The sequence below is a fragment of the Sphaeramia orbicularis genome, chromosome 13 (assembly GCF_902148855.1).
Source record: "Sphaeramia orbicularis chromosome 13, fSphaOr1.1, whole genome shotgun sequence".
NCBI lineage: Eukaryota > Metazoa > Chordata > Actinopteri > Kurtiformes > Apogonidae > Sphaeramia > Sphaeramia orbicularis.
In genome coordinates, this window is record NC_043969.1 from 32,857,908 (window position 1) to 32,880,443 (window position 22,536).

The following is a 22,536-nucleotide window of genomic DNA, read 5'->3' on the forward strand; positions in this document are numbered from 1 at the left end:
AGGACATATTTCCAGTGTTTCAGGGTGTGTAGTTTGGTTTGATTATTTACTACTGCAGAAATCAATTGTAAAAATGTATGTATTTATTATAATTTGTAAAAAAATATTTTAAGTTTAAGAGGAAACATGGCTAAATGACAGAAAGAGGGAATATTCACATATTTCATAATGCTGCCCTCTACTGTTTCTGGTCTAACAAAAAAAAAACCTTTGTGGTACAAGGAGTGACCTTTAAACAACAACACATTTTTTCTGCAATCACTCAGACTCAAGGATCAAAATCAGAACTTTTATTGTCCCCAGCATCTAAAGAAAAATGTAAAAATATCTTCTTTTAACGCATATTTACATTTTTCACAACATTCCAACAGTAAACATTTGTAATTTAAAGATGCACAAAACAGTCAATCTGATCTGAATTGTTATCATTTGATTAATAAAATACAATAATTCATTTCTATTATTCATCAATATTAAATACACAAGAGCACATATAAGCAAGCTGGAAGCAAAAGCAAAAGCAAAAGCAAAAGCTAAATAAAAAAAAAAAAAAGACAGACAGAGGTATAAAGAAAGTAGAAAACAAATGTTGCTTGCCCTTTGTCTTTGTAAAATATTTTCTTGGACAGATTAATCTGCTCATTCTGTAAATGTATCATCTTCATACAAGTCCTCTAACTCTCCTTCTCTGCTCCCATCGTTGCTGATTTTCCTGTGGGTGACAAGAGCTCGATCATGTGGTTGAAGGTGCTAAGTGAGACCGCAGATGAGGAGGAGGAGGAGGAGGAGGAGGTTTGCAGGGAAGGTAACACTAGACTAAAAATGTCATTGAGTACACGTCCTCAACTGCACAGCTCATCACGTTTTGAACATATCAACCCCAAGAAGAGACAAGAGAGACGGGGAAGCCAACACAAAGCACTCAACAACAGTGTGTGTCTATTTATTTTAAGTACAGCTCATTGTGGGGAACTGTGTGTTAACTTGACCGTCTTAAATCCTCTTAAGGCTGCACAAACAACTGATGAGCTGTGTTGTTATTAAACGTACAAGCCAAACCTAAAGGCTCCTGAAATATTTACCTCAAGGAAGGATGAAGCAGAGGTGAAGACCCCAATAAGCCCCAAGAACCTCTGCAAGAAGGAGATGTGATGTAAGAGGCGATAGTAGCACAATCAATGTGAGTTGTTGTTTTTTTTTCAACAATAACACAACATTCTTCCTCCAGTGTCACATCTTGTTAACACACTGATTAGTTTAAGTGTTTTTGCTTGAGAACACAGTACAAATGTGTCCAATATTACAGTTAAGTGATGTAACGAAGAAGAGATAAAATCCACGAAAACACTTGCAAAATAATTCTCATAAAATTTGATGTTGAAATGCTATTTCATGTTGACTTATACTAACAGACTTTACTGCAAGAGGTCATTTTGCTGAAAAAATGACCTTTTCTCTCATGGCTGCTTCCTTTTAACATGGGACGCAGGACAGGACAAACAGGACAGAGCCAATAATGTAAATGGCTCTCCCTTGAGCAAACAGCCAATCCAATAAAGGGATTCTAGGAAACAAAATGCTCTACTTAAAATGCAGAAAGTTGCGATAAACTCTTATCCTATTAAAAAGAGACTTAATCATTTTTCTTAATTCCGAGTTTAGGTTAAAAATCTATGATTATTTTACAATTTCCCACACTGAAACACAGTAGCCACAAAACATCATCCCTCCAAGAAGATCAAATGGAAACTTTTTGATCTTCTTTTGCAGGCTAGATTACAGCATCCCTCAGGGCCAACTCACACCTTCTGTTGTCCAAGATTTTACTGTATGAATATAACATTAGTCATATGTACAGACAGCTTGATCCGTACTCTCTCCACAGATTTGCTTGTGTGGGAGTCTGCAGTGCCGTGTGCTGGTGGCAACTGGGCGAGTGTGGAGGAGGATGTAGCTACAGCTCCATCCACATCTCTTCACATGGAGGTGTAATTAGCTGTGCCAGTGGCCTCCCGCAGACAGAACCAGCTTGTTAATGGAAAACAAAAGCAGCAAAGCCATTACTGCTACCATAGGAGCTTCCATTTAGCTTATCAGGGGAGGACAAATGCTTTTATCTGCCTGGGCAGCCAGTTAATTTGACCTCCCAAGCAAAACAAATACACTCCAAGAGCTTCAGTCAATATCCAGAGACTCACTGATCATCTCATTGCTTATTTAAAGATCATTTTTTTACATCTCCAAATTTAGTAGAAGAGAGACATCGACAAAAACATATGTGTGACTGACTCAGTCTATTTTTATCCCGGCATCTGCTCGCTGCTTTGTTTTGTTGGAGGCCTAATCGCAGAGCTAGCAGTTTGGCAGAGCAGGAGCAGGATTTGCAGAGTAGGCTACTTACGTAAGAAGACCTCCAGGGGCAGACATGGACCTCTCTGCCCGTCTGGTCTGACACTCAAAGGGATTACTGAAAGACCGCTTCCTCAGCATGGACTTTACCAGAATCTGCAGTGGACATAAGACAGAGATACAATAAAATGAGAAAAGAAATGCAAAATATTAGCTAATTTTTGGAATTTCCCATCATTTTGCTTTGCAATACAGTACAAGTATAAAAGCAGCAAGATTAATTCCAGGAAGTTTATTCATATGTTATAATTAAATGAATCTCTTGTGTGTAATTCACTGATTCAACTCATAATATCATATACTTTTATAGTACTTATTATGGCAGAATTATTATTATTATTATTAGTAGTAGTAGTAGTAGTAGTAGTAGTAGTAGTAGTAGCTGTGGTAGTAGTAGTATATAGTATTAGTGTTAGGCAATAGTATTTATACTATATATAGCATACATTTTTATGGCAATAGTATCAGCCCTCTGTATAACATTCACGCCTGTAAACTTCCAGTTTGATCCACCAAAACAATTTCAGGTAAAATTTTGAGATACTGAAGCAAAATAATTTTGAGATAAAGAAACAATATTTGTAATACAACAGAAAAAAGGAGTGAAAAGCTGGAGGAGCTTTTACTGCACAAAAGCTTGAATGTATGCACACCTTCTTGGACACTTAATCTTAAATTTCTCATATATCTCTGTCCGACTCACCACAGTGGAAAGGCTGGGGATGAGTTTGATGCTGTTTTTCACCTCCTCCTCAGTGACCTCCAATGCTGTGCAGTGCTCCTCCTCCAAAGGAAGTGGATTTGACCCATTCTCCGTCACCCACGGATGGAGCTGTAACGCCACCAAACATCTTTTCCATGAAAAGGCGATACTTCTGCATACTGAGTGAGCATTAGTGTCAATCTGCAACTTAAATGACAATGTTGTCACTTGTCTTTCTCTCTGTCACCTTAATTGCAGGGATGGTGATTCTAGTTTCAGGGTTTTTGTCCAACATCCTTTGAATGAGGTCCTTTAATTCTTCACTTATCAATGGCCTAAAAAAAAAAAAAAAAGACACAATCATAAGCAATGGGTTTTTCAGGTAATATGAATCTACTGTTTATATTAACATGTAAAAATTTTATTTATGGCTGTTGTAAGCAAAATATAAAGCCAATCTTTGTACAAAAAGACATTGTTTTAAACATACTTCTGCTATCACACATGTACAAATTGTGACGGTAAATATGACCCAAAAAAATCATCTTGATTTATCTGTTACATAAAGTTCACAATCATCAGTTTCGTCTGTCTAGACACACTTGAGAAATATGACTCAAAAACAATTCTCTTTAGGCCATATATGTGTGATAAACACCAACAATAACAAAAAGTAATGCAGTCAAGATGCATTATTTGTCATAAAATTAAAAAAAAAAAATCATAAAATATAAAGTATAATATAAAAAAAATCAAAAAATATAATAAAGCATCAATGATTCACATGTTTGTTGTTAAGAAAGGTCTCCTGAAGAAGCATTAATTTCAATTGTTTAATTTTTTTTTACTATGAAATAAAAACCTGAAAACATTAAAATACTTATATATGTTGTCCAAGAGGTATACGAGGGCTGTTCAATAAGTTCATGGCCTCACCCAGAAATACAGGTTGTTATAATACAGGATGTTACATTCTTTCGTGATGGGATAGTGATGCTTGAACATCGATGGACCAAGTGCATTGCTGTAAATGGAGATTATGTTGAAAAATAAAATATAAATTATCAGTCTGTGTTGTTCTGTTCTGGGTGAGGCCATGAACTTATTGAACGGCCCTCGTATACCTAATGCATATACCCCTGTTGTTACATGCCTTTAAACTTGAACATCTATACGACTCATTAAATATACTGTGGTTTGATCACATCCTGGTCAGGTGGAAAATGTTAAAACCAAGCTAAACACTTGAACACTTTTATAATATCTAAATGTTTCTGTTGTTTGCTTACATGTCTTGGAACTCCACAGGTTTGTTCTTGATCTTATTGTGCAGGGACACAATGAATTCATCATAAAAAGGGCACTGGAGGGGGAAAAGGAAATCATTACATAATTAAATAACAGGTTTGATTAGCTTTTTATTTCAACTTCTGTTGTGAACTTGCTTACCTTTCCAAAGACAAAACAGTAAAGTGTGACTCCCATCGCCCACACGTCTAATGCCTGGTAAACAAACACAGTAATTATCAGGAGTGGGTCATTACTGAAAAGCTCACAGTAGGCGGTTGGATGCAATTTCTTGATAATGTCTTGCAATTAAACACTCTCTGAGTCATTAGCGAGACAAACCAATGAGTAAGAGTTGTCACACAGGAGAGATTTTGTCTCACCTTCCCGCTGAAGCTCTGCTCGTGCTCAGTCATCATCTCAGGTGCCATGAAGGCCGGGGTCCCAGCTGTGCTCGACAGGAGGGCGTCCGTCCCCTCAAACTCGTTGCTCACACCAAAGTCAGCGATCTTGATGTGACCATCGTCTCCCAAAAGCAGGTTGGAGGGTTTAATGTCTCTGTGGATGATCTTGTGATAGTGTACTGCAGACAGAGGTGAGAAAATAATGTTAATACACTGATCAGCTAAAAATATAAGCATACTAATAACTATAATTAGTTGTAATGGGCTGTAATTAAGTTTGTGAGCAGATGTGAATGTAATGTGAGGAATTTGCAACTCATTTGTGAACTTACAATATTCTATTCCAAGGACGACATCTCTGAAGTAAAACCGAGCCTGGTCCTCTGTGAAAGGGTTGTCTGTAGGCACTTCCATCACCGGCCTGAGCAACAGAACAATTAAATAAGGAATATCACACTTTCAATAACCTAAGGAGCTCATCAAATACTCAAACTATAGCCTCAAAAGAATCTGACAGAATAAATAATTGGAAAAAAAAAAAAAAGAAAGAAGAAAACCTACCCTTTTGTCACCAATTCGAAGGCTTGAGGATAAATAATTAAGACTTAAGTACGGCGAAGTATAACTCAAGAACTTAAAGGTTCAAGTGTGTCATATTTAGTGAGATTTGCACTGATATTGCAGATTGCAACCAGACAGAGTGGGTATTTGTCTTGCCCAGTCAAGACATTTTAGTTAAGGGAACATTAGCTCACTTAAAATAGTGAAATATCCATCAGGGTAAAGTTCCGTAACACTGGACGCCACTCAATACAAAATGTACAAAGGAGAAGAATCATGGCAGCAGAACAAGCCTGACTTGACTTTTGACCCACTCCATAAGTACATGTGGCTCATTCTGAGGTAACATACAAACAAAAATTTCTCTGTTCCATGTGACTGTTCACTAATTAAAATGAGTCACTCCTCTTAAATCCCTCTTAATCTTAGACACTTGACCTTTATATTCCGTCAGTAAAAACAAAACGTCCCCTACCCATATGAAGTCCATCTTCATCAGGATCATCAAGCACCTGCAAGACATGTTATCATAGCTGTCACATATTTTTCCACTTTACACAAATACATTCATGAAAAACAAAATTCCATTGGGGCAATATAAAAGCTTTTGCTCATAACAGTGATTTATTTACTTTATTTACTAAAATTACAGGATGTACATCTGTCTCTTTTCTTGTCACTTTCAGTTCACTGTAGTTTTGTTTTACATTTTCCTGCAGGTCTACCTTTAAATGTTGCCACCAGTAACTTCCTGTTCCAAACAAAACCTTTAAAATAGAACATAATGATCTAAAAGTCCACTGTAATCAGGCGTCTTCTGAATACCATTGTGGAGCATGTTCACTGGGCTGAAGACTGTGTACATTAGGTGAGTTATCACATTTACCTCCACTAATTTGACAACATTATGATGGTCCAGTTTCTTCAGGATGGCGATCTCTTTGTACACTTTCTCCAGAGGCAGCACGGCTTTAGAGAACGGATCTTGCTGTGAGTTTGCTCCTTGATTTGGTAGCCGGCCTGAAATCACACACATGTCTGAGTCACCACCAGGACAAAAAAAAGATGAAAAGAATGAGCAGAAAAAATATCCAATGATGATATCAGATTTTACATGTGACAACTTCACTCACGCAAAAATCCACATTGTCTCATCAGTTTCTTCTTTGATACAACTTTCATTGCCTGTGCAAGTGAAATGCAGAGAAGGTTAGTGACAACAGAGTTTCATGCACAGATGACCTTGAATGTACCATTCTACTTACATAGTACTGCTCAGAGTCTTCATTATAAGCTATTCTCACCACTCCATAGGAACCCTGTGGTATAAAAGAATACAACAGCTCATGCAAAATCCAGTCTCGTTTTTCTTTTTATTAATAAATATTACACATCTTCTACCTTTCCAATTTCATGCTTCAGCTTGTATTGGTTGAGTTGAACACAGTCCTACAGAAACAAGGAGGAGAAACAGTTAAACATCTTATGAACAACAAAATAAACCATGTCAAACTTAAATTAAGTTTATACTTCCTCCTACTCCTTTTTGACCATGCAAAATTCAGACTTGCACGTACTTGAAGATAGATTCTGTTCATTTAAATGTTATTTTGTTATTGTCTTATTTTGCTTTGTTTTGTTTTATTTTGTTTCTTTGCATGTTCAAAATTAATAAAACATAAATCAATCAATCACATCCTCACATCAGCATCTGTGATGGACACCCGTTTGGTCTCAATGGTTGGTTGCCGGGCTATGCGGCTTCCTCTCTCCTGCAGTGACAGCTTCCTGTCAGAGAGACGGGGTCTGTGTGTCCTGTATCCATTGGGCGGGGTCATCCGGTTGGCGGCCACGTTCATGGCCGCCACCTGGTCGGCCAGCTCACTGTGGTGCTCTGAGTCCAGCTCCGCCCTGCAGGCAGTGTCAGCGCTCATAGTGGTTTGTACCTGGTCACTCACGGCTCAGTGTCCTTATCATCACCAGTTTGGTGAAAACACCAGAGGATTGACATCACTGCACTGAAAGATGGAGGGGTTTAGAGATGATAAATCATAGTAGATGAAAGGTGAAGGAGAGGTTGACAACAGCTGATCTGATTATGCTTATGAAAGGTAACTTTTAAGACATACTTTCTGAACAATAACCCCTTTTCAAGCAGCAAAGTTTCCATGTTTGCTTCTAGTTTCAGTTTGTCCTCTGAGTTAGTTACAATGGCCACATAGTATCTATCTATTAAATATTCTTGAATATCTTTGCCTACTCACTATTACTCGCAATTCTTCATAATATCCTGCCAAATCCATATGCAACAAAAAACACACAAAACACATCATGCTGAGGCCTTTTAACAGGTACAACTTTCGCACAGATTTTACAATCCCATGGAATCGCACGCACAACACTGTTTTTGTTGTTGCATTTGTGTGATTAACATGCATTCATCTGAGGTTGAACACTTCCCGCTGAATGGAAAATAAACCTGAGCGTAAATTGTTCTGTTCAGCATTAAATGACAAGCAAACCCAGATATGAAAACCACAAATAATACTGTAATTTTCTTAATAGTCTCATTTTAATGCCAATAAGCAGAAAGGGAGAGTTTAAACTATGTTTTAATCCAAGTGAAATCTACGTTGAGTTGTATGTTTAACAGGTCACTGGCACCAGAAACTTCTTCTTCTAATAAGAGGACACAAACTTTAACGCTGTGGGCAACATTCAACTCCTCCAGAGGAGACTCACTGTTGCCAAAAATACAGTACTGTTACCTGAAAAGCTTCTTATGTAACAAGGTAGAAAGATTTAAGCACACATTGCATACACACATTGTAAACTCTGTCATAGTAAGAGTACAAAATACAGTTTGTTTTTTGATAAATGAGGAGAGAAATGATAGAGATGTTGTCTTGAAAATGATAAACACCTCAATTAATTTAAGTCATTTAACTCAAAAAGGCCTTAATGTTGTAGTTATATGAACAGCATCACAATAAAATCTACCTTGTGTTAAGTGAAATGTGAAAATATGAGGTTATTTACTTACACAGTGAAGGTGTCCGGTGTTGAGGGTCAGAGTTAATCTGCATGTTGTCCTGATGCTCTCAGGGTACAAACTCCTTTGTGTCTCAGAGCAGGACTTTCACTGAGGAGCAGGGAAGACCTGAGCAGCCTCGTCTTAAGGATTAACTGGAGCCGCATATAGCTGAGGCAGAGTTATTCATAGTGGGCAGAGTGGACAGGCTCCTCCCTGGTCAGCAGAGAACAAACAGGACAGGACAGGACAGGACATCAGACTGGAGAGAGAAAACATATTCAACAGGGCATCAACGGGGCATTTAGGAGTAACAGCTGTAAATTACACACCTTCAAAATAATGAGATTTACACAGACTCAAGAAAGAGCATAAGAAAATAAATAATTAGATGAACAATTGTACAATACTATATAAAATGAAATAAAATAAATAATTAATAATAATAAATAAAAAATGTAAGAACACATCACATGTACATTTTGCAGGACTTCCTATTCATGTTGATTTGGAATATCATCATGATTAAAAATGTTAATGTCAGTCATCCATAAGTTTTTGTTGTTGTGAATTAAGTTTAAAGCCTGATTTGTTTTCCTTCTAAGTGACAGATGAAGAAACCATACAGCTGCAATGTGATCTGACCATGACAAATGCAAATAATGAAATAAAGAAATTAAGTTAAACAAAATAAAATTAAATAAAACTAAATTAAAACATTGGGTAAAATTAATTAAACTCCAAATCTCCTGAACTCCTATCCAGTTTTTCAGAGGTTTAGAGGACAGTACTAACAAAATTAACCCTTAACTCAAAAATAAAATATTTATTGCAATGACATTTATCCCAATACATAATTTTAACATTTGATATAATTATTATTTTGAAGTTAACAATAAAACATCTGTATTCAGATACTTTTGTCTCAGTAATGCATATCATCCACAACCTACTATTATTATTAACTGCAGAGAGGTGAGTAAACCTGTATGAGCATTTCAATGGACGTTGGAATATATAGCACTCAAATACACGTGTCGCCTCTTTTGTTCAGCTATAGCGATAAACATAAACAAACAGGAGTTTATTTAAGATGCTCATACTATTAATAACATCTGATATTACCGAGTCCATTGCAGTTCTGTAATGGTGCTCAAAAAGTTGGAAATGTTGTAAAGGTTCGTGCTGCGGTCCGTGTTTTCCGACTGTCATTGAACGCAACATAGACAGCCCTAGCCGCACCAGCATGCAGGAGGAGACAGGTAACAGTCAGGTACCGGAGTTTGACGAAGCTGGAGAGGAATTATGACTCTTTCTGTTCAGTTCAGTGTTTTGAGAACCAGAGAGCTGAGGGAACTACTGGAGGATGAAGAGAAGATGAATCATACAGTCAGGTGTAGTGACAAAGTGAGCTGCTGATTTCTGATTATTTAAGGCTGATGTTCAGATTCTTACTCTAATTGAGGTCAGCATATTCACTCTAGAATATTTATTCTACTTCCCATGCACTGGAGGTTAATTATCCACCCATTCCCAGTTCCAGGAGTTGAAGAAAGCTACAGAGAAGATGCTGCTCTCAAATCAAAAACTGGCCAAATCCTCCCTTTCCCAGAGGCCTAAATTCAGAGATGCAAAGTTCCTCCTTGCAGTAAAGTATAAGGAATTGGAGAAACTTAAAAACATCATCCAGGCCAAACAGGAGCGACTTGGTGAGTTATGAAACTATGCATTTAATTGCTGTGTAAGTCTTGCTGCAACTTTGGTTAAAACGCTGAAAGTGAGATTTATTTGTTTGTTTTTTAGCTGAGAAAAACAGTGCTCATTATGTTCAGCATTGTCTGATGAAGAAGATAAATGATGCTGAGGAGGAGTGTGAGGTAAGGGCTTGTCTTCTTGATGCTTTTTGTGCAAACAACTTACTGTATATATAAACTCATAACCAAGTCCCCTGTGCATGTAATTTATCCAAATGGTGAGATGGTGAGTTTATTACATGTACCAGTAAAGTGCATTTTGAGATTTGGGGTTATTATTTTTTTTAATGTATTTAACCCATAAAGACCCAGCGCTACTTTTGTGGTAGTTTGCAAATTATTTTTTCCTCTATATTTAACCTACCTTAAGTGATTTATCACCATTTGTTGTAATATTTTCTTCTGTATATACAGTTTTTCAGTATAAATCAGATATTTTTCTATATTTAATTCACTGATCATGTCGATGTTCAATAAAACTCAGATGAAAGTTGAGGGTTAAGGTATCACAGAGAAAACTGAATAAAAAGTGTCTTTTTCAGTCAAATTTATCATTAACTGAGTGTCTCCATCCACTGTCATTGATCCAACTCCAAGGGTTTCCAAGGGAATCAGTGTTGTAGAAGATGACGGTGTTTCTACGGTAACTACAGCCTCTGAACAACCAAATGGGTCATATCTGATGTACATGAAAAGATGGATAACTGTATTTTACACCAATTATTTACACTTAAGAATAAGTTTAGTGGCTCAGAAGTTATTAAACATTTTATGTAAGTATACGATTTTGGTCGATGGTGAATATTTGGGTCTTTATGGATAAACATGACATTGTAACCTGAAATCATCTGTCACGTGGCCTTTGAGGTATTAATTGTATAAATATGACATATTATTTATATATTATACATTAGAAAATTTAGGTGTTACTTGAGAGGAAATAAAACTTAGAGCAGGTCAAGAAATCCAGCAGCACATGTAGTTTAGGGCAAATTTGTTGAAGTATACTACCATGTTACAGCCTCATCAGAATCATCATAAAATACATAAAAGGCTTCTTTTAACCCATAAAGACCCAGTGCTACTTTTGTGACTGTTCCCTAATTAATATTTCTCTATATTTAACCTTTTTTTAATTGATTTATCACCATTTATGATTATATCATCCTCTTTATTTTTGCCTTTTTCAATTTAAATCATGTATTTTCCTATATTTAATTCACTGATCATGCAGATGTTTGTGGAAACTTAGAAGGTTATTATACTTCAAAGGTTATTATATCAGAGAAAGAAAAAAAACTGAAGAAAAAGTGACTTTTTCAGTAAAGATATCAATAACTGAATGTAAAAACAAGTGTGTGCATCCACTGTCATTGATCCAACTCCATGGGTTTTACTGGTGAATCAATGTTATAGAAGATGACAGTGTTTCCACAGTAACTATGAAGCCTCTGATAGTCCAAATGGGTCATATCTGATTATGATTTAAAGCTGAGAAACTGCATTTTACCTCAGTTATTTACATGTATTGAATGTATTGAGTGGATCAACAGGTATTAAACAGTTTAGATCAGTAAATGCTTTTGTTGCCGGTGGCTGTTTGGGTCTATATGAGTTAAATAAGGTATGAAACATCCAAACTATCCAAAAGATTTTTAAAAATCATCCACACATTCATTAGCCAAAGCGGTTTCTACACATGTGACTGACACTTTAGAAAGCCAGTGTTTTTAAAATCTGATGTTGTTGTTCAGTCTAAAAGAAATAAATAAAATGTTTCACTCCCAACAGCTGCTGTTTCAGAGGTTTGAGGAGGGGAAAGTACCCCCCGCATATTTCTTGGATTCATTTCTCAGTTTGCGTAAAAGCCACCACATCACTTTAGTCCTGTTGAAAAAACTCCAGGAAGTGACCGACAGGAAACAAAGTCAGAGACCTGATGTGATTCACCCCAGTGCTCAGTATCTCTCTGTGGGCTTTCCACAGCAGATCCATAACCCCAGCAGAGTCCCAGCTGTTCTCTGGCCCACCTGCTGTCATCCCCTCACATCTCCTCCTCTGATCTATCCTCCGATCCTGCTGCCTTTTGGTGCACACGTCGGCACTGACCACTGTCTGCAGGATTTATCGTTTTGCTTGAACAGCGTGTCGCTACATCCAGGACTGCATGGACAGGGTGTGAAATGGCCAGTAAGACCTGTACGTCTTCAGCCACTGAAGGGTCAGCACAGGAGGCATGAACAGGGGCCGCGATAAGAGAAAGCTCTGTTTTAGATGATGGTAGAAGGAAACCTTTACTGAAGTACTGTATGAACAAAGGTCAAGAGTATATTTGTTTGAAAATGTCCGTTTCATGTGTCTTTATATGTATGTTCAGCTCCATTTCATTGTAAAATGTGTGCTTTTTACTGCACTAGGTTTGTCTGACAGCAGTGAAAACAAAATGAAACTAAATAAACTCTTTAAAAACTCTGTCATCACAAAGCTTAAAACAGGCTTGTTATTCTTAGCTTATAAAATGTCAACTTTTTACATATTTCAATGCCAGAGACATATGGTGGTCTAATAAAACATGATGCATTGAAGATTAAAAAGCACTATATGGATAAAAATACTGGGAAACATCACAACCTACAGCTTGCAGGACTTCTCATTTTTGTTTATTCAAAATATTATCATGCTAATGTTTGCCGTTTGTTAATAATTATCACAGTCAACATCAAATTCATATTTTTTTTTAAATAGATTTTTTTTATTCCTCAGAGATTTGATGAAACCAGACAATTGTGGTTTAAAATGATTATTTATGTAAATGTCAGAACATCACAAATATGCAAGAAACATAGAGGTGGAACATACGGAGCAAGTGTTATGAAAAGTTCCATGCTGAGTAAAGTAAAAACAAACTGAGGCATTTGTAACCGTAGATGACACTGTAAACACCATCTGGCTGTGTTTTTTTTCTGCCTAATTTATTAGAATATTTAAACCACTTCTTTGCATTCATAATTTCATACTTCCCTTGTATTTTTGTGTGACGTCTGTTCTACTCTGTAACATCTGGTAAATTACGCTGCTGTTTATAGAAAGCCCTCTGTAAAACAGATTTTTAATGTCAAGGAGTCTTTCCTGATTAAATAAATAAATTTTTAAAAATGACATTTGTTATTATTGCTTTGTAGCCCAGCCCCGTTTTAGCAATGGAATATCTGTCCCTATACTTTCACTCACATAATGTAGTTAAAGTGAGCTCAACCTTAAGTAATAAATACAACATTACATATAACGGCAGTAAGTCTTATGTATTTATTTATTTATTTATTCACACTAAAACAAACAGATAACATAAATGTAGTGTGTTATGGGTCTTTTACTGAACAATGACCACTTTGACTCTTCAGTTGCTGATGTTATGTACCTATATCTTAATAAGATTTTAAATGCAGATCTTCTACTTGTAGTAGACATTTTTTTCTCTGTGTTATTAGCACCGTTACTAAAGAAAATGATTGTTCGACTTCTTCCAACATTGCTTTACACACACCTTGAGCTGAGAAAACACATTGTCAGTTAGAAAGTGTTTAATCGTTGTGTTGTCTGAAGGTATAAATACAGTGAACAGCACACACTTGGTTCAGTAGTTGTCAGAGTGAACTTGAACTGCTAACCGTCATTCGATATCTACGCTCCTCTGCCTGCAGAGACTCCTGCCAAGGTCAGAAAAGGACCACGGACTGACCTCCATTTATTCAAAGCTACCTGAGTCCTCACTAATAACAAACCATAAGTCTATCATGAGGTTTCTCCTGTCACATCTGCATTTTACCACATCACTAATTAAATGTCTTTATATTTTATTAACCCTGAACATGCCTGGTGCACTCACAGGGTTACCCAGAGTGCCATATGGCAGCGTGCAGCTCGCCATACCAGGTGAACCATGGAGAAACCTTCCTGGCACTACAGGAGATGATTAGCAAGGTGAAGCATGTTAAAAGGCTTTTGTTACACCACAGACTTCAGTTACAGCTATGTCAGCAGCCTCTTTTGTCCCACAAGACTCAAATTGGGCAATTTTCTTGTCTGTCAGCTGCTTGTTTTGTGTTTATTGTCGCTTTAACCTCAATGTCTCTTTCCTGGTCCAGGTTATTTTTACATGGAGGCTTTTTTGAGTTCCAAAATACAGTTTTTGGATGTTAATGTCTCCTGAATTAGAATTATACTGATAGATCTACCTCTTGATATAAAGTACAAATTATATGACATCTTTAAGTTTCTCTTGCATCAGCGTTTTCTCACACAAGAAATGTTTTAACATACTCTTAATCATCAGTTCAGGTCTTTTTTATTTAATATACACAGTTGCCCATTAAATTGGATTAAAATATTTGGATCTGTTCTCATGAAATTATTGTGACAATGTGATTTATTCTTGATAAAGTGTAACCGGGACAGTTGAGCAGTACATATTGAATTTATTTTATTTTTGGTAGTGTACTTGGCAGTTGCTATTTTGTATTGATCACCTTTGTTTATTAATGTATTTACTTTGCCATTAGTTCCTTGTACACAAAAGATGTTGGATTTTTTCTTCTTCTCATAACAAATAAATGAATGAATGAAAATGAACTGGGACTCAGTACGTAATCATTGTACTCGGTCAAAGGTGATTACTGATGTGTATAAATAGTAATAAATTTAGAGGAATATATCTGAAAACATTATTCTGACTTTATGGGCACCAGTGCAGATAGAATAGTTAGGAGTAACGGGGATTAGAGCGTCTGTAACGGCATCTGGTGGTAGTAGAGCAGGTGCTGATGGAGGGGTTTACTGACTGCGAATGTGGGTCAAAGCTGGTTGATCTTTTTCAAATTGTCCTTTTAAACTCACCTTAATCTAAAACAAGGAGAGAAGTTTATTGGTTTACAGCATTTTATTTTTGGATTATTATTGAGCCTTCTCAATGTGGTTCCAGTGTTTTAAATGAATGATTCTGCATTAAATTTTTTTACAGCATTCAAGTATTAATATCCTTTACAACCAGATTTTGTGGAAGCCTGAACTGTAACTTTGACTTTACCTTATTATTTAACCCCCTTTTTTTGTTTTTGCACACGTTTTCTCTGTAAATATGTATATAGTTATTGAAATGTATAAAATATGTGCATGGCAGTGGGTCCAAAACTGCTCTTGATAATATACATATTTTGGTCTGTAATATAAACTGCTGTTCCAAAATAAGAAAAAATAGTTTTTAAAAAATTGCAATAGCATTTATTAAATAGCTTTGAATTATTCCTCAACAATGATGATTTGTTTCAACTCTGCAGCTTCACAAAAAAGACAAAAAACAAACATACATGGAAGACACTATTCAAGACCCTTTAACATATGATCTGGGATTGAGTCCCATATTTAATTTCAAGACTGACTGATGTAGAATAGAGTGCGTCATCGTATATTTATTAAATCATATAAATTACAAACTTTGCTTTCACAGTTTGCATTAATTGTTCAGGACATGGTTGCAGTCAGGTAGAGTGTTTATGTCCTTATTACCAGCAATCACACATACAGTCACTTGTAGGAACAAATTTTGAGTAAAAAAAAAAGTTTTGTGTTTGATGTAGAATGCACAAGATTCATTGTGATTTTTACAGGATATTAGATGATTTATCATTACAACCATGTATAAATATGAAAATATCTGCTTGATTTTATTCATGAAGGACAAAAGCATCGCCTAATCTAAAGTATGTAATCACTTTGAAAGCACAAATACTATCTATATATTGAAATAATTGACAGGTAAAATGCACTTTCTCAGCTTTTCAGCATCATCAGATATGACCTATTTGGGAATTCAGAGGCGCTGTAGTGAATGTGGAAACACCGTCATCTTCTGCAAGATTGATTCATCAGTAAAGCCCATGTAGTTTGACAAATGATAGTGGTTGTAGACGCTTGTTTTTATGTTCAGTTATTGGTAAATTTTGCTGCTTCAGTTTCCTCCATTCCTTTGTTATGAACATCTTTGTTATGAAATACCTGATGTTCACGGAAAAATGCTAAATGCAGAGGAAAACATTATGATAAAATGGTGTTACATCACTTAGGAAAGATTAACTGATGGGAAAATTCACATGGAGGTAACTAAAAAAAATAGTTCTAAGTCTTCTTTTTTTTCCTTGTTTGCAATAATGAATCAGACACTTTACGTTGTTAAGCTGTTGCCTGAAAGAACATGCGATAAATTAAAGCTTCTTGAGCTTTTCTGAAAGTTCACTGTATAACTGACAAACTATTAAATGATAAAAAAAAGACAATGAACATAAATCTAATTCACAGCCTTATTCCCAGCAACACTTGAAACCAGACATTTGAGCTACAAATACCCAACCACCACTATTAAAAAAGAATGAACGTGTCAAAACAAACCCTATCCACACCAAGTTACTTCAATAAAATATTTTAGAAAATGTATTTGCACTTTGTTTACGGAGCGCTACCTCTTTAAAAAGAGATATGTGCTCTTTTATCCCTGAGGAGGAACAAGTCCCGACCAGCAGCAACCATCGTAACACCTTCTTTTAAAAGATAATACATGATGGCTTATGATTGGCTTGACGCAAACTACCCAGATCCTTGCTGTTTGTACCGGTGGTTGGTGACAAATCAGAGTGGAGAATCCCGGTATTGTTGAAATCTTATCACAGCTCTCTTTATCTGCTCGTAGCTCACAAACATCACTATGTTCCAGGATCCGAGACGAAGGAATGAGGGCATAAATCTACAGAACATAAGAAGGAGGAGAAACAAAATGCCACTTTACATCTTGCCTCACTATAGTCTGTGTTAGAAACTCTCACATCTTGCCGTACAAACCCCTTATAGAAAGATGTGGGTCCTTCTTCAATCAGCATGGTGAGGGCACAGTTAATGGCACCGCTGTACTGCCCCGGAGTTGAGTTCATGTAGCGTGTTTTTACCACATCCACAGGTGAAGCTACTATGGTGGTGCAAAACCCTGCTGCAAAGGCTGCAGTGAAGTGACAGGGCATGTTGTCTGTAGAGCAGAGAATAATTACATCAGTGACCAGAGACAGGACCACACTGACAGGACTGAGCAGCAGACAAGTGACATGCTTCGAATGTGTTCTATAGGGTGGGGAAGCAAAATTTACAATGAACATTTAGTTGTTTTTTCTCAGCAGGCACTACGTCAATTGTTTTGAAACCAAACATATATTGATGTCATAATCATACCTAACACTATTATCCATACCTTTTCAGAAACTTTTGCCCATATGAGTAATCAGGAAAGCAAACGTCAAAGAGTGTGTGATTTGCTGAATGCACTCGTCACACCAAAGGAGATTTCAAAAATAGTTGGAGTGTCCATAAAGACTGTTTATAATGTAAAGACGAGAATGACTATGAGCAAAACAATTACGAGAAAGTCTGGAAGATACTATTAAAGAAGAATGGGAGAAGTTGTCACCCGAATATTTGAGGAACACTTGCGCAAGTTTCAGGAAGCGTGTGAAGGCAGTTATTGAGAAAGAAGGAGGACACATAGAATAAAAACATTTTCTATTATGTACATTTTCTTGTGGCAAATAAATTCTCATGACTTTCAATAAACTAATTGGTCATACACTGTCTTTCAATCCCTGCCTCAAAATACTGTAAATTTTGCTTCCCCACCCCGTATGTGTTTACCTGTCATGAGTCTGTGCTTCAGGATGAGCTCTTTGATGATGTCATAGGTTACCAGCTCAGAGCAGTTGACAATAGAGTTGCGAGCTATGTTGGGAAAACAACCTAAAAAGGCAGGTCAACATTTAGTCCTTTTTATCATTTGAATTTATCTCAATCTTAGGCCCAGTCCCAATTCACCCCTTGGCCCTACCACTTACCCCTTGAAACAGAGTTGCAAGGGGTAGGGGGTTGAAACATTCCCCTATGAAATGAGACAACCCTCCGATACCTGTTACATCATCAGCAGTCATGACGCCACTATAAACAGATGTGACAACTTTGTTTCTGAAAGAAGTCACCGTGCTGTCAGCAGCTGAAAAAGTCTGTTTACGGCAGGGGTCTCAAACTCAGATCCTCGAGGGCCGGTATCCTGCATGTTTTGGATGTATCCCTCTTCCAACACACCTGATTCAAATGATAAGCCTATTATCAAGCTCTGCAGAAGCCTGATAACGACCGTCAGGTGTGCTGGAGGAGGGAAACAACTAAAACACGCAGGATACCGGCCCTCGAGGATCTGAGTTTGAGACCCCTGGTTTACGGCTATCAACCGCAAACCGCAGAAATGCAGTCTATAACACATTAAAACAGCATTAAACAATCCATGCTGAATGTCGTCCAGGGTATATGACCATGTTTTATGTGTCTTGTATATTTCTAGTGACACCTTTTTATGCTGCTTTTTTTTTTTTTTTTCTTTTACATATTTATGCCGTCAAGGTTATTCTTTTATATTTTAGTTTCTATATTCTTTTATATACATCATTTATACTTTTTAGGGCACCTAGTATGGTTGCACTTTTTACCTCCGCCATGTGAAATGGCGGTGGTTATGTTTTCATCAGGGTTTGTCTGTTTGTCTGTCTGTTTGTCTGTTAGCAAGATAACTCAAAAGTTATGGATGGATTTTCATGAAATGTTCAGGAAATGTTGATACTGGCACAAGGAACAAATCATTACATTTTGGTGGTGATCGGGGGGGGGACTGATCTGTCTTGGCGGAGGTCTGTGCTCTCCGAGTGCTCTTTGAAATTTTGTTGTACATGAACAATGACAATAAAGACATTCTATTCTATTCTATTCTATCAAATGGTCCATTAAGTTATCTATGAAGAAAATATGTACATTTGTGTGTTTTTTTCATCACACTGCTGCACTTTTTTGCTGTGTTTACCTCCACCTTGCTGATGATTCAAACAGAATTATGGGAGATTTCTCATTCCCCTTAGTTTGTGGTGTGGTCCTGAAAAATCTCAGTTTCCCTCAAGATTAATAAAGTATCTATCTATCTATCTATCTATCTATCTATCTATCTATCTATCTATCTATGAATCTATCTATCTATCTATCTATCTATCTATCTATCTATCTATCTATCTATCTATCTATCTATCTATCTATCTATCTATCTATCTATCTATCTATCTATCTATCTATCTATCTATCCATCCATCCATCCATCCATCCATCCATCCATCCATCCATCCATCCATCCCTACCCCTTCATGTGAATGTGCAAAATGGAAGGGTAGGGGTAAGGGGGAGGGCCAAGGGTTGAATTGGGATTCGGCCTTAGACTCCATAGAAGTCCAAATAAACATGGTTATCACATTTTGACTTTATAATCTACCTTTCCAGAGGCCTTTAATGCCCTCATCCCTGGCAATGACCTTATAGGCCTCCAGCGTGCTGTTGTATCTCTTGACTGCTGCACTCTCTGGCCGGCGGCTCTGAGCCTGGAACCTCACTTTGACCACATCAGTGGGTTGAGCGAAGGCCACCGCCATGGCACCCGTAGTGCAGCCCGCCAGCAGCCGACTCCCAATCCCAACATCTGTAACACAAGCAAATGTCAGCAACATTTAACGTTTGGTCCCTCACACATGAAAACACAACACTTAGAGATGACATTTTGACTTGTGGATGATGGAAATACACACGTTACTAAAAACAACAACAGACCGAGACTTTTATAGGATCCTGTAACCTGAAATTTCTAGATATTGAACAGTACTGTGCAAAAGTTTAGCTTTGTTATTTCTGCAGGGTTGAAATGAGAATACATACTTATTTCTTATTCTCTTTTCATCATATACAATAAAAAAATACAGGAAATATGTGCACAGCCTTAAAAGACATAAAAAAACTGAACTAAATGAAGGCTAATAAAGGTTAAAGTCACTATTTAGTGTGACCCTTGTCCCCATAACAAGAAGCAGCACAAATAATTATAAACATCTGCCATGTGTTGAAAAAAACCTAGTATAAAACAACCGAAAATTAATGGAATAAATCTCAAATTGTCTGAAAAGAGCTATAGACATGTTAAGTGCAAAAGGAGGCCACACTAAATAGAACCACTTTAATTTAAAGCAGCTGTTTTTTCCAGTGAAACTTCTGTTTTTTCTGCTGTTCATACTTCATATATATCCTGTTTCTATCTTAATACAGAGACTGAAAAATGCATGTGTGAACCAACAAACCTAATGTCGGCCTTGGACTTTTCACAGTACTGTACAATTAAAAACAATGGAAATGCTTTTAGTTAGAGTTAAGAGCAAAAACCTTCTTGTTCGTATCCAAATGTTGTTGTTTTTTTAATGAAGAGAGGGTTGATTGTCTTTGAGACATGTAAAGACAGAATCAAAGTAAAATATAGACGTGTTTCTATTTCTGGAGTCAAACTGTGGCATAAATATAGAGATCGTTTCATATTGTGTAGTTTACAATAAGCATTCAAATGTCAAAGAATATAAACTGATTTAAATGTAACATAACATATCTAATATCTAATTTGTACTTATAAATGAATGATTATTTCTTTTGTATTGTTGGTATTTTAGGTAATTCAAGGAAATAGGATAAGTTCAAATAAACTTTTGGCTTCAACTTATTCCCTTTTTCAGTTGCTGATTGTGAGAAAAAAATCTGTTGAAATAATCTTTGTTTTGTTCATGTATGCAACTGAAAGAGAACAATTCATTCATTCAACCTGAAGCAGTTCAGCCTGTACTTGCCTATGATTACATCTGTGACAGAAGCTCTAAATTAAACTACGCGCCTTCAACCAGAACTTGAATGTTGTAAACCAGTTTAACTTGTTGCTATATCTGTAAACACTGTCTGGTAGATTGTGTTGGTAATACTTCATCTGCAGCCTGTCCTCTTTACTGTAAGATAATTACACCTTTCAAAGATGTGCATAGGTCAATACAACTCTAGTGTGACGTGTTTTTCTTTAAGAGGAATCTACCCTTTGCTCTACAACCTGGAGGGATTTTTTTTTTTTTTTTTTTTTTGGAAAGATGAGTTTGGATTTTGAGGAATGAACTTTCATTTTGTGCTTGGTGGTTAGATTTTGATTTTTCCACTGCGTTATATTGAGCTAATCTTATTTTGATAATATTTAGTGCATTTTGGGGGTTTGTGTCAGGCACTCACACTGGAAATGGAATGTCAGGGAGAAGATGTAAAGTAAAACAGATGAATATTCCAAAAAATTACACAAGTCTGTAACAGTAATTTAACATCTTTGTATGTTAATCTCAGCTGTCTTCTCTACTGCTTGACTTCTTCATGGCACATACTATCTGATCCCCTGGTGTAGAACTGCTTCATGGTGTCATACAGGCCGATGCGGACTGAGGCGAAGGTCATCTGTCTGTGTAGACCTGCAACCAGACCACTGTACAGACTCCTGGGCCCCTCAGTCTTCCACATGGTGAAGATGGTGCCGAACACTCCTCTGTATTGTGCCTTCTGGCCTTTTAGTGCAGACATGGCTTCACCTTGAATCTAAAGTGAATGAATGCAAAACAGAAGGTGGTGAAAACAAACTTCCTAATAAAGCATTTCAGTGGTTTGTTACATAGCAGGAGACATAGCAGGAGTAAAACTTTTATAGGTTTATAATGACTGTGAAAGTTATGACTATCTGTGTGGTCCCATTCTTTCAACAAAACAATGCAGTGATCTAAATCACAGCTGATGACTCTCACCTGCAGTCTGACTTTAGCTGTGTCCAGTGGAAAAGTCACCAGGTCGGCCACACATCCAGCTGTTCCAGCAGAGAGGAGTTTGACAGGAATAGAGGGGGTAAAATCAACCGTCTTTCCACCAGCCATGATCAGTGATTCAACAAAGCATCAAAAAAAAAAAAATCTAAAAATCTAAACAGAACTATAAGACGAGGAAGAAAGCAGCCATTCTCTTGTGCGCATTTAAGGAGCGGCTGGAAATGTGGTGAATCCACGCAAAACTTCATGTCTCTGTCACCAACCAACGTCAACTTTCAGGTAATGAAAACTTAGTCTGTGGAAAATCAAGTCCTCTTGTTGCGCCATTGTGGACAAAGAAGCTCCAGATTATCATTCCACTGTATTTCACTCTCAGAAGAAAGAAACACTTATTAAAATAAAACAAAAAAAGTCTTGGAATAACCGAGGGGCGCAAACACCTGCCCGGATATAAGCGGCAATGACCGACTGGAGCTGCGATGTGCAGCCTGTGCGCAGTTGTTGACTCTTCTATAAAAAACTGCACCGCCCTGCGTGAAAAGCAGACGCACTACACGTGAATAAGTTGTTCCACGGTTGAGGAATGTCAACGCCTCTTCAGAATACT

General features: G+C 36.9%; 3 protein-coding genes across 7 annotated transcripts; 1 reads left to right on the forward strand and 2 right to left on the reverse strand.

Annotated features, from left to right (window-relative positions):
* Positions 1-268: 268 nt before the first annotated feature.
* On the reverse strand, positions 269-8,557 carry camkk1b (calcium/calmodulin-dependent protein kinase kinase 1, alpha b). 3 transcript variants are annotated; one of them, XM_030152733.1, is made up of 17 exons: positions 8,408-8,556; positions 7,068-7,382; positions 6,766-6,813; positions 6,630-6,683; positions 6,498-6,549; positions 6,251-6,384; positions 5,840-5,876; positions 5,365-5,386; positions 5,136-5,224; positions 4,783-4,982; positions 4,562-4,615; positions 4,402-4,475; positions 3,360-3,447; positions 3,113-3,241; positions 2,402-2,505; positions 1,083-1,133; positions 416-712 (listed from the first exon to the last, which is right to left on the reverse strand). In XM_030152733.1, exons 2-17 carry the CDS (start codon positions 7,296-7,298, stop codon positions 640-642), a joined length of 1,440 nt encoding a protein of 479 aa, XP_030008593.1. In that variant the 5' UTR covers positions 7,299-7,382; positions 8,408-8,556; the 3' UTR covers positions 416-639. The 3 variants fall into 3 exon arrangements, with proteins under 3 accessions (XP_030008595.1, XP_030008594.1, XP_030008593.1); XM_030152735.1 differs by lacking the exons at positions 416-712; positions 1,083-1,133 and adding an exon at positions 269-306; XM_030152734.1 differs by lacking the exon at positions 1,083-1,133 and having other exon boundaries at positions 409-712; positions 8,408-8,557.
* Positions 8,558-9,383: 826 nt separating this feature from the next.
* On the forward strand, positions 9,384-13,428 carry LOC115431988 (vacuolar protein sorting-associated protein 37D-like). Of its 3 annotated transcripts, none has more exons than XM_030152743.1 (4): positions 9,384-9,802; positions 9,933-10,104; positions 10,199-10,272; positions 11,941-13,428. In XM_030152743.1, the coding sequence occupies exons 1-4, from the start codon at positions 9,701-9,703 to the stop codon at positions 12,403-12,405; spliced, it is 813 nt and encodes a 270-aa protein (XP_030008603.1). In that variant the 5' UTR covers positions 9,384-9,700; the 3' UTR covers positions 12,406-13,428. The 3 variants fall into 3 exon arrangements, with proteins under 3 accessions (XP_030008603.1, XP_030008605.1, XP_030008604.1); XM_030152745.1 differs by having other exon boundaries at positions 12,136-13,428; XM_030152744.1 differs by having other exon boundaries at positions 9,384-9,789.
* A 2,913-nt stretch (positions 13,429-16,341) lies between these two features.
* LOC115431987 (mitochondrial uncoupling protein 2-like) lies at positions 16,342-22,433 on the reverse strand. The gene is made up of 6 exons (XM_030152742.1): positions 21,912-22,433; positions 21,501-21,708; positions 19,544-19,747; positions 17,875-17,976; positions 17,038-17,218; positions 16,342-16,942 (listed from the first exon to the last, which is right to left on the reverse strand). Exons 1-6 carry the CDS (start codon positions 22,035-22,037, stop codon positions 16,828-16,830), a joined length of 936 nt encoding a protein of 311 aa, XP_030008602.1. The 5' UTR covers positions 22,038-22,433; the 3' UTR covers positions 16,342-16,827.
* Between the last annotated feature and the right edge of the window lie 103 nt (positions 22,434-22,536).

Bases quoted from the DNA above. Each gene is read 5' to 3' on its own strand.
- LOC115431988 (XM_030152743.1), top strand. From the start codon at position 9,701: ATGACTCTTTCTGTTCAGTTCAGTGTTTTGAGAACCAGAGAGCTGAGG. The intron at 9,803-9,932 runs GTGAGCTGCTGA...ACCCATTCCCAG, and splicing joins CAGTCAGGTGTAGTGACAAA to TTCCAGGAGTTGAAGAAAGC. The intron at 10,273-11,940 runs GTAAGGGCTTGT...CACTCCCAACAG, and splicing joins ATGCTGAGGAGGAGTGTGAG to CTGCTGTTTCAGAGGTTTGA.
- LOC115431987 (XM_030152742.1), bottom strand. From the start codon at position 22,037: ATGGCTGGTGGAAAGACGGTTGATTTTACCCCCTCTATTCCTGTCAAA. The intron at 19,748-21,500 runs GTATGTGCCATG...CTTGTGTTACAG, and splicing joins CTACACCAGGGGATCAGATA to ATGTTGGGATTGGGAGTCGG. The intron at 16,943-17,037 runs GTTTGTACGGCA...TATGTTCTGTAG, and splicing joins CCCACATCTTTCTATAAGGG to ATTTATGCCCTCATTCCTTC.
- camkk1b (XM_030152733.1), bottom strand. From the start codon at position 7,298: ATGAGCGCTGACACTGCCTGCAGGGCGGAGCTGGACTCAGAGCACCAC. The intron at 4,616-4,782 runs GTGAGACAAAAT...TTTGTTTACCAG, and splicing joins AGCAGAGCTTCAGCGGGAAG to GCATTAGACGTGTGGGCGAT. The intron at 713-1,082 runs GTAAATATTTCA...TGTCACCCACAG, and splicing joins CTGCTTCATCCTTCCTTGAG to GAAAATCAGCAACGATGGGA.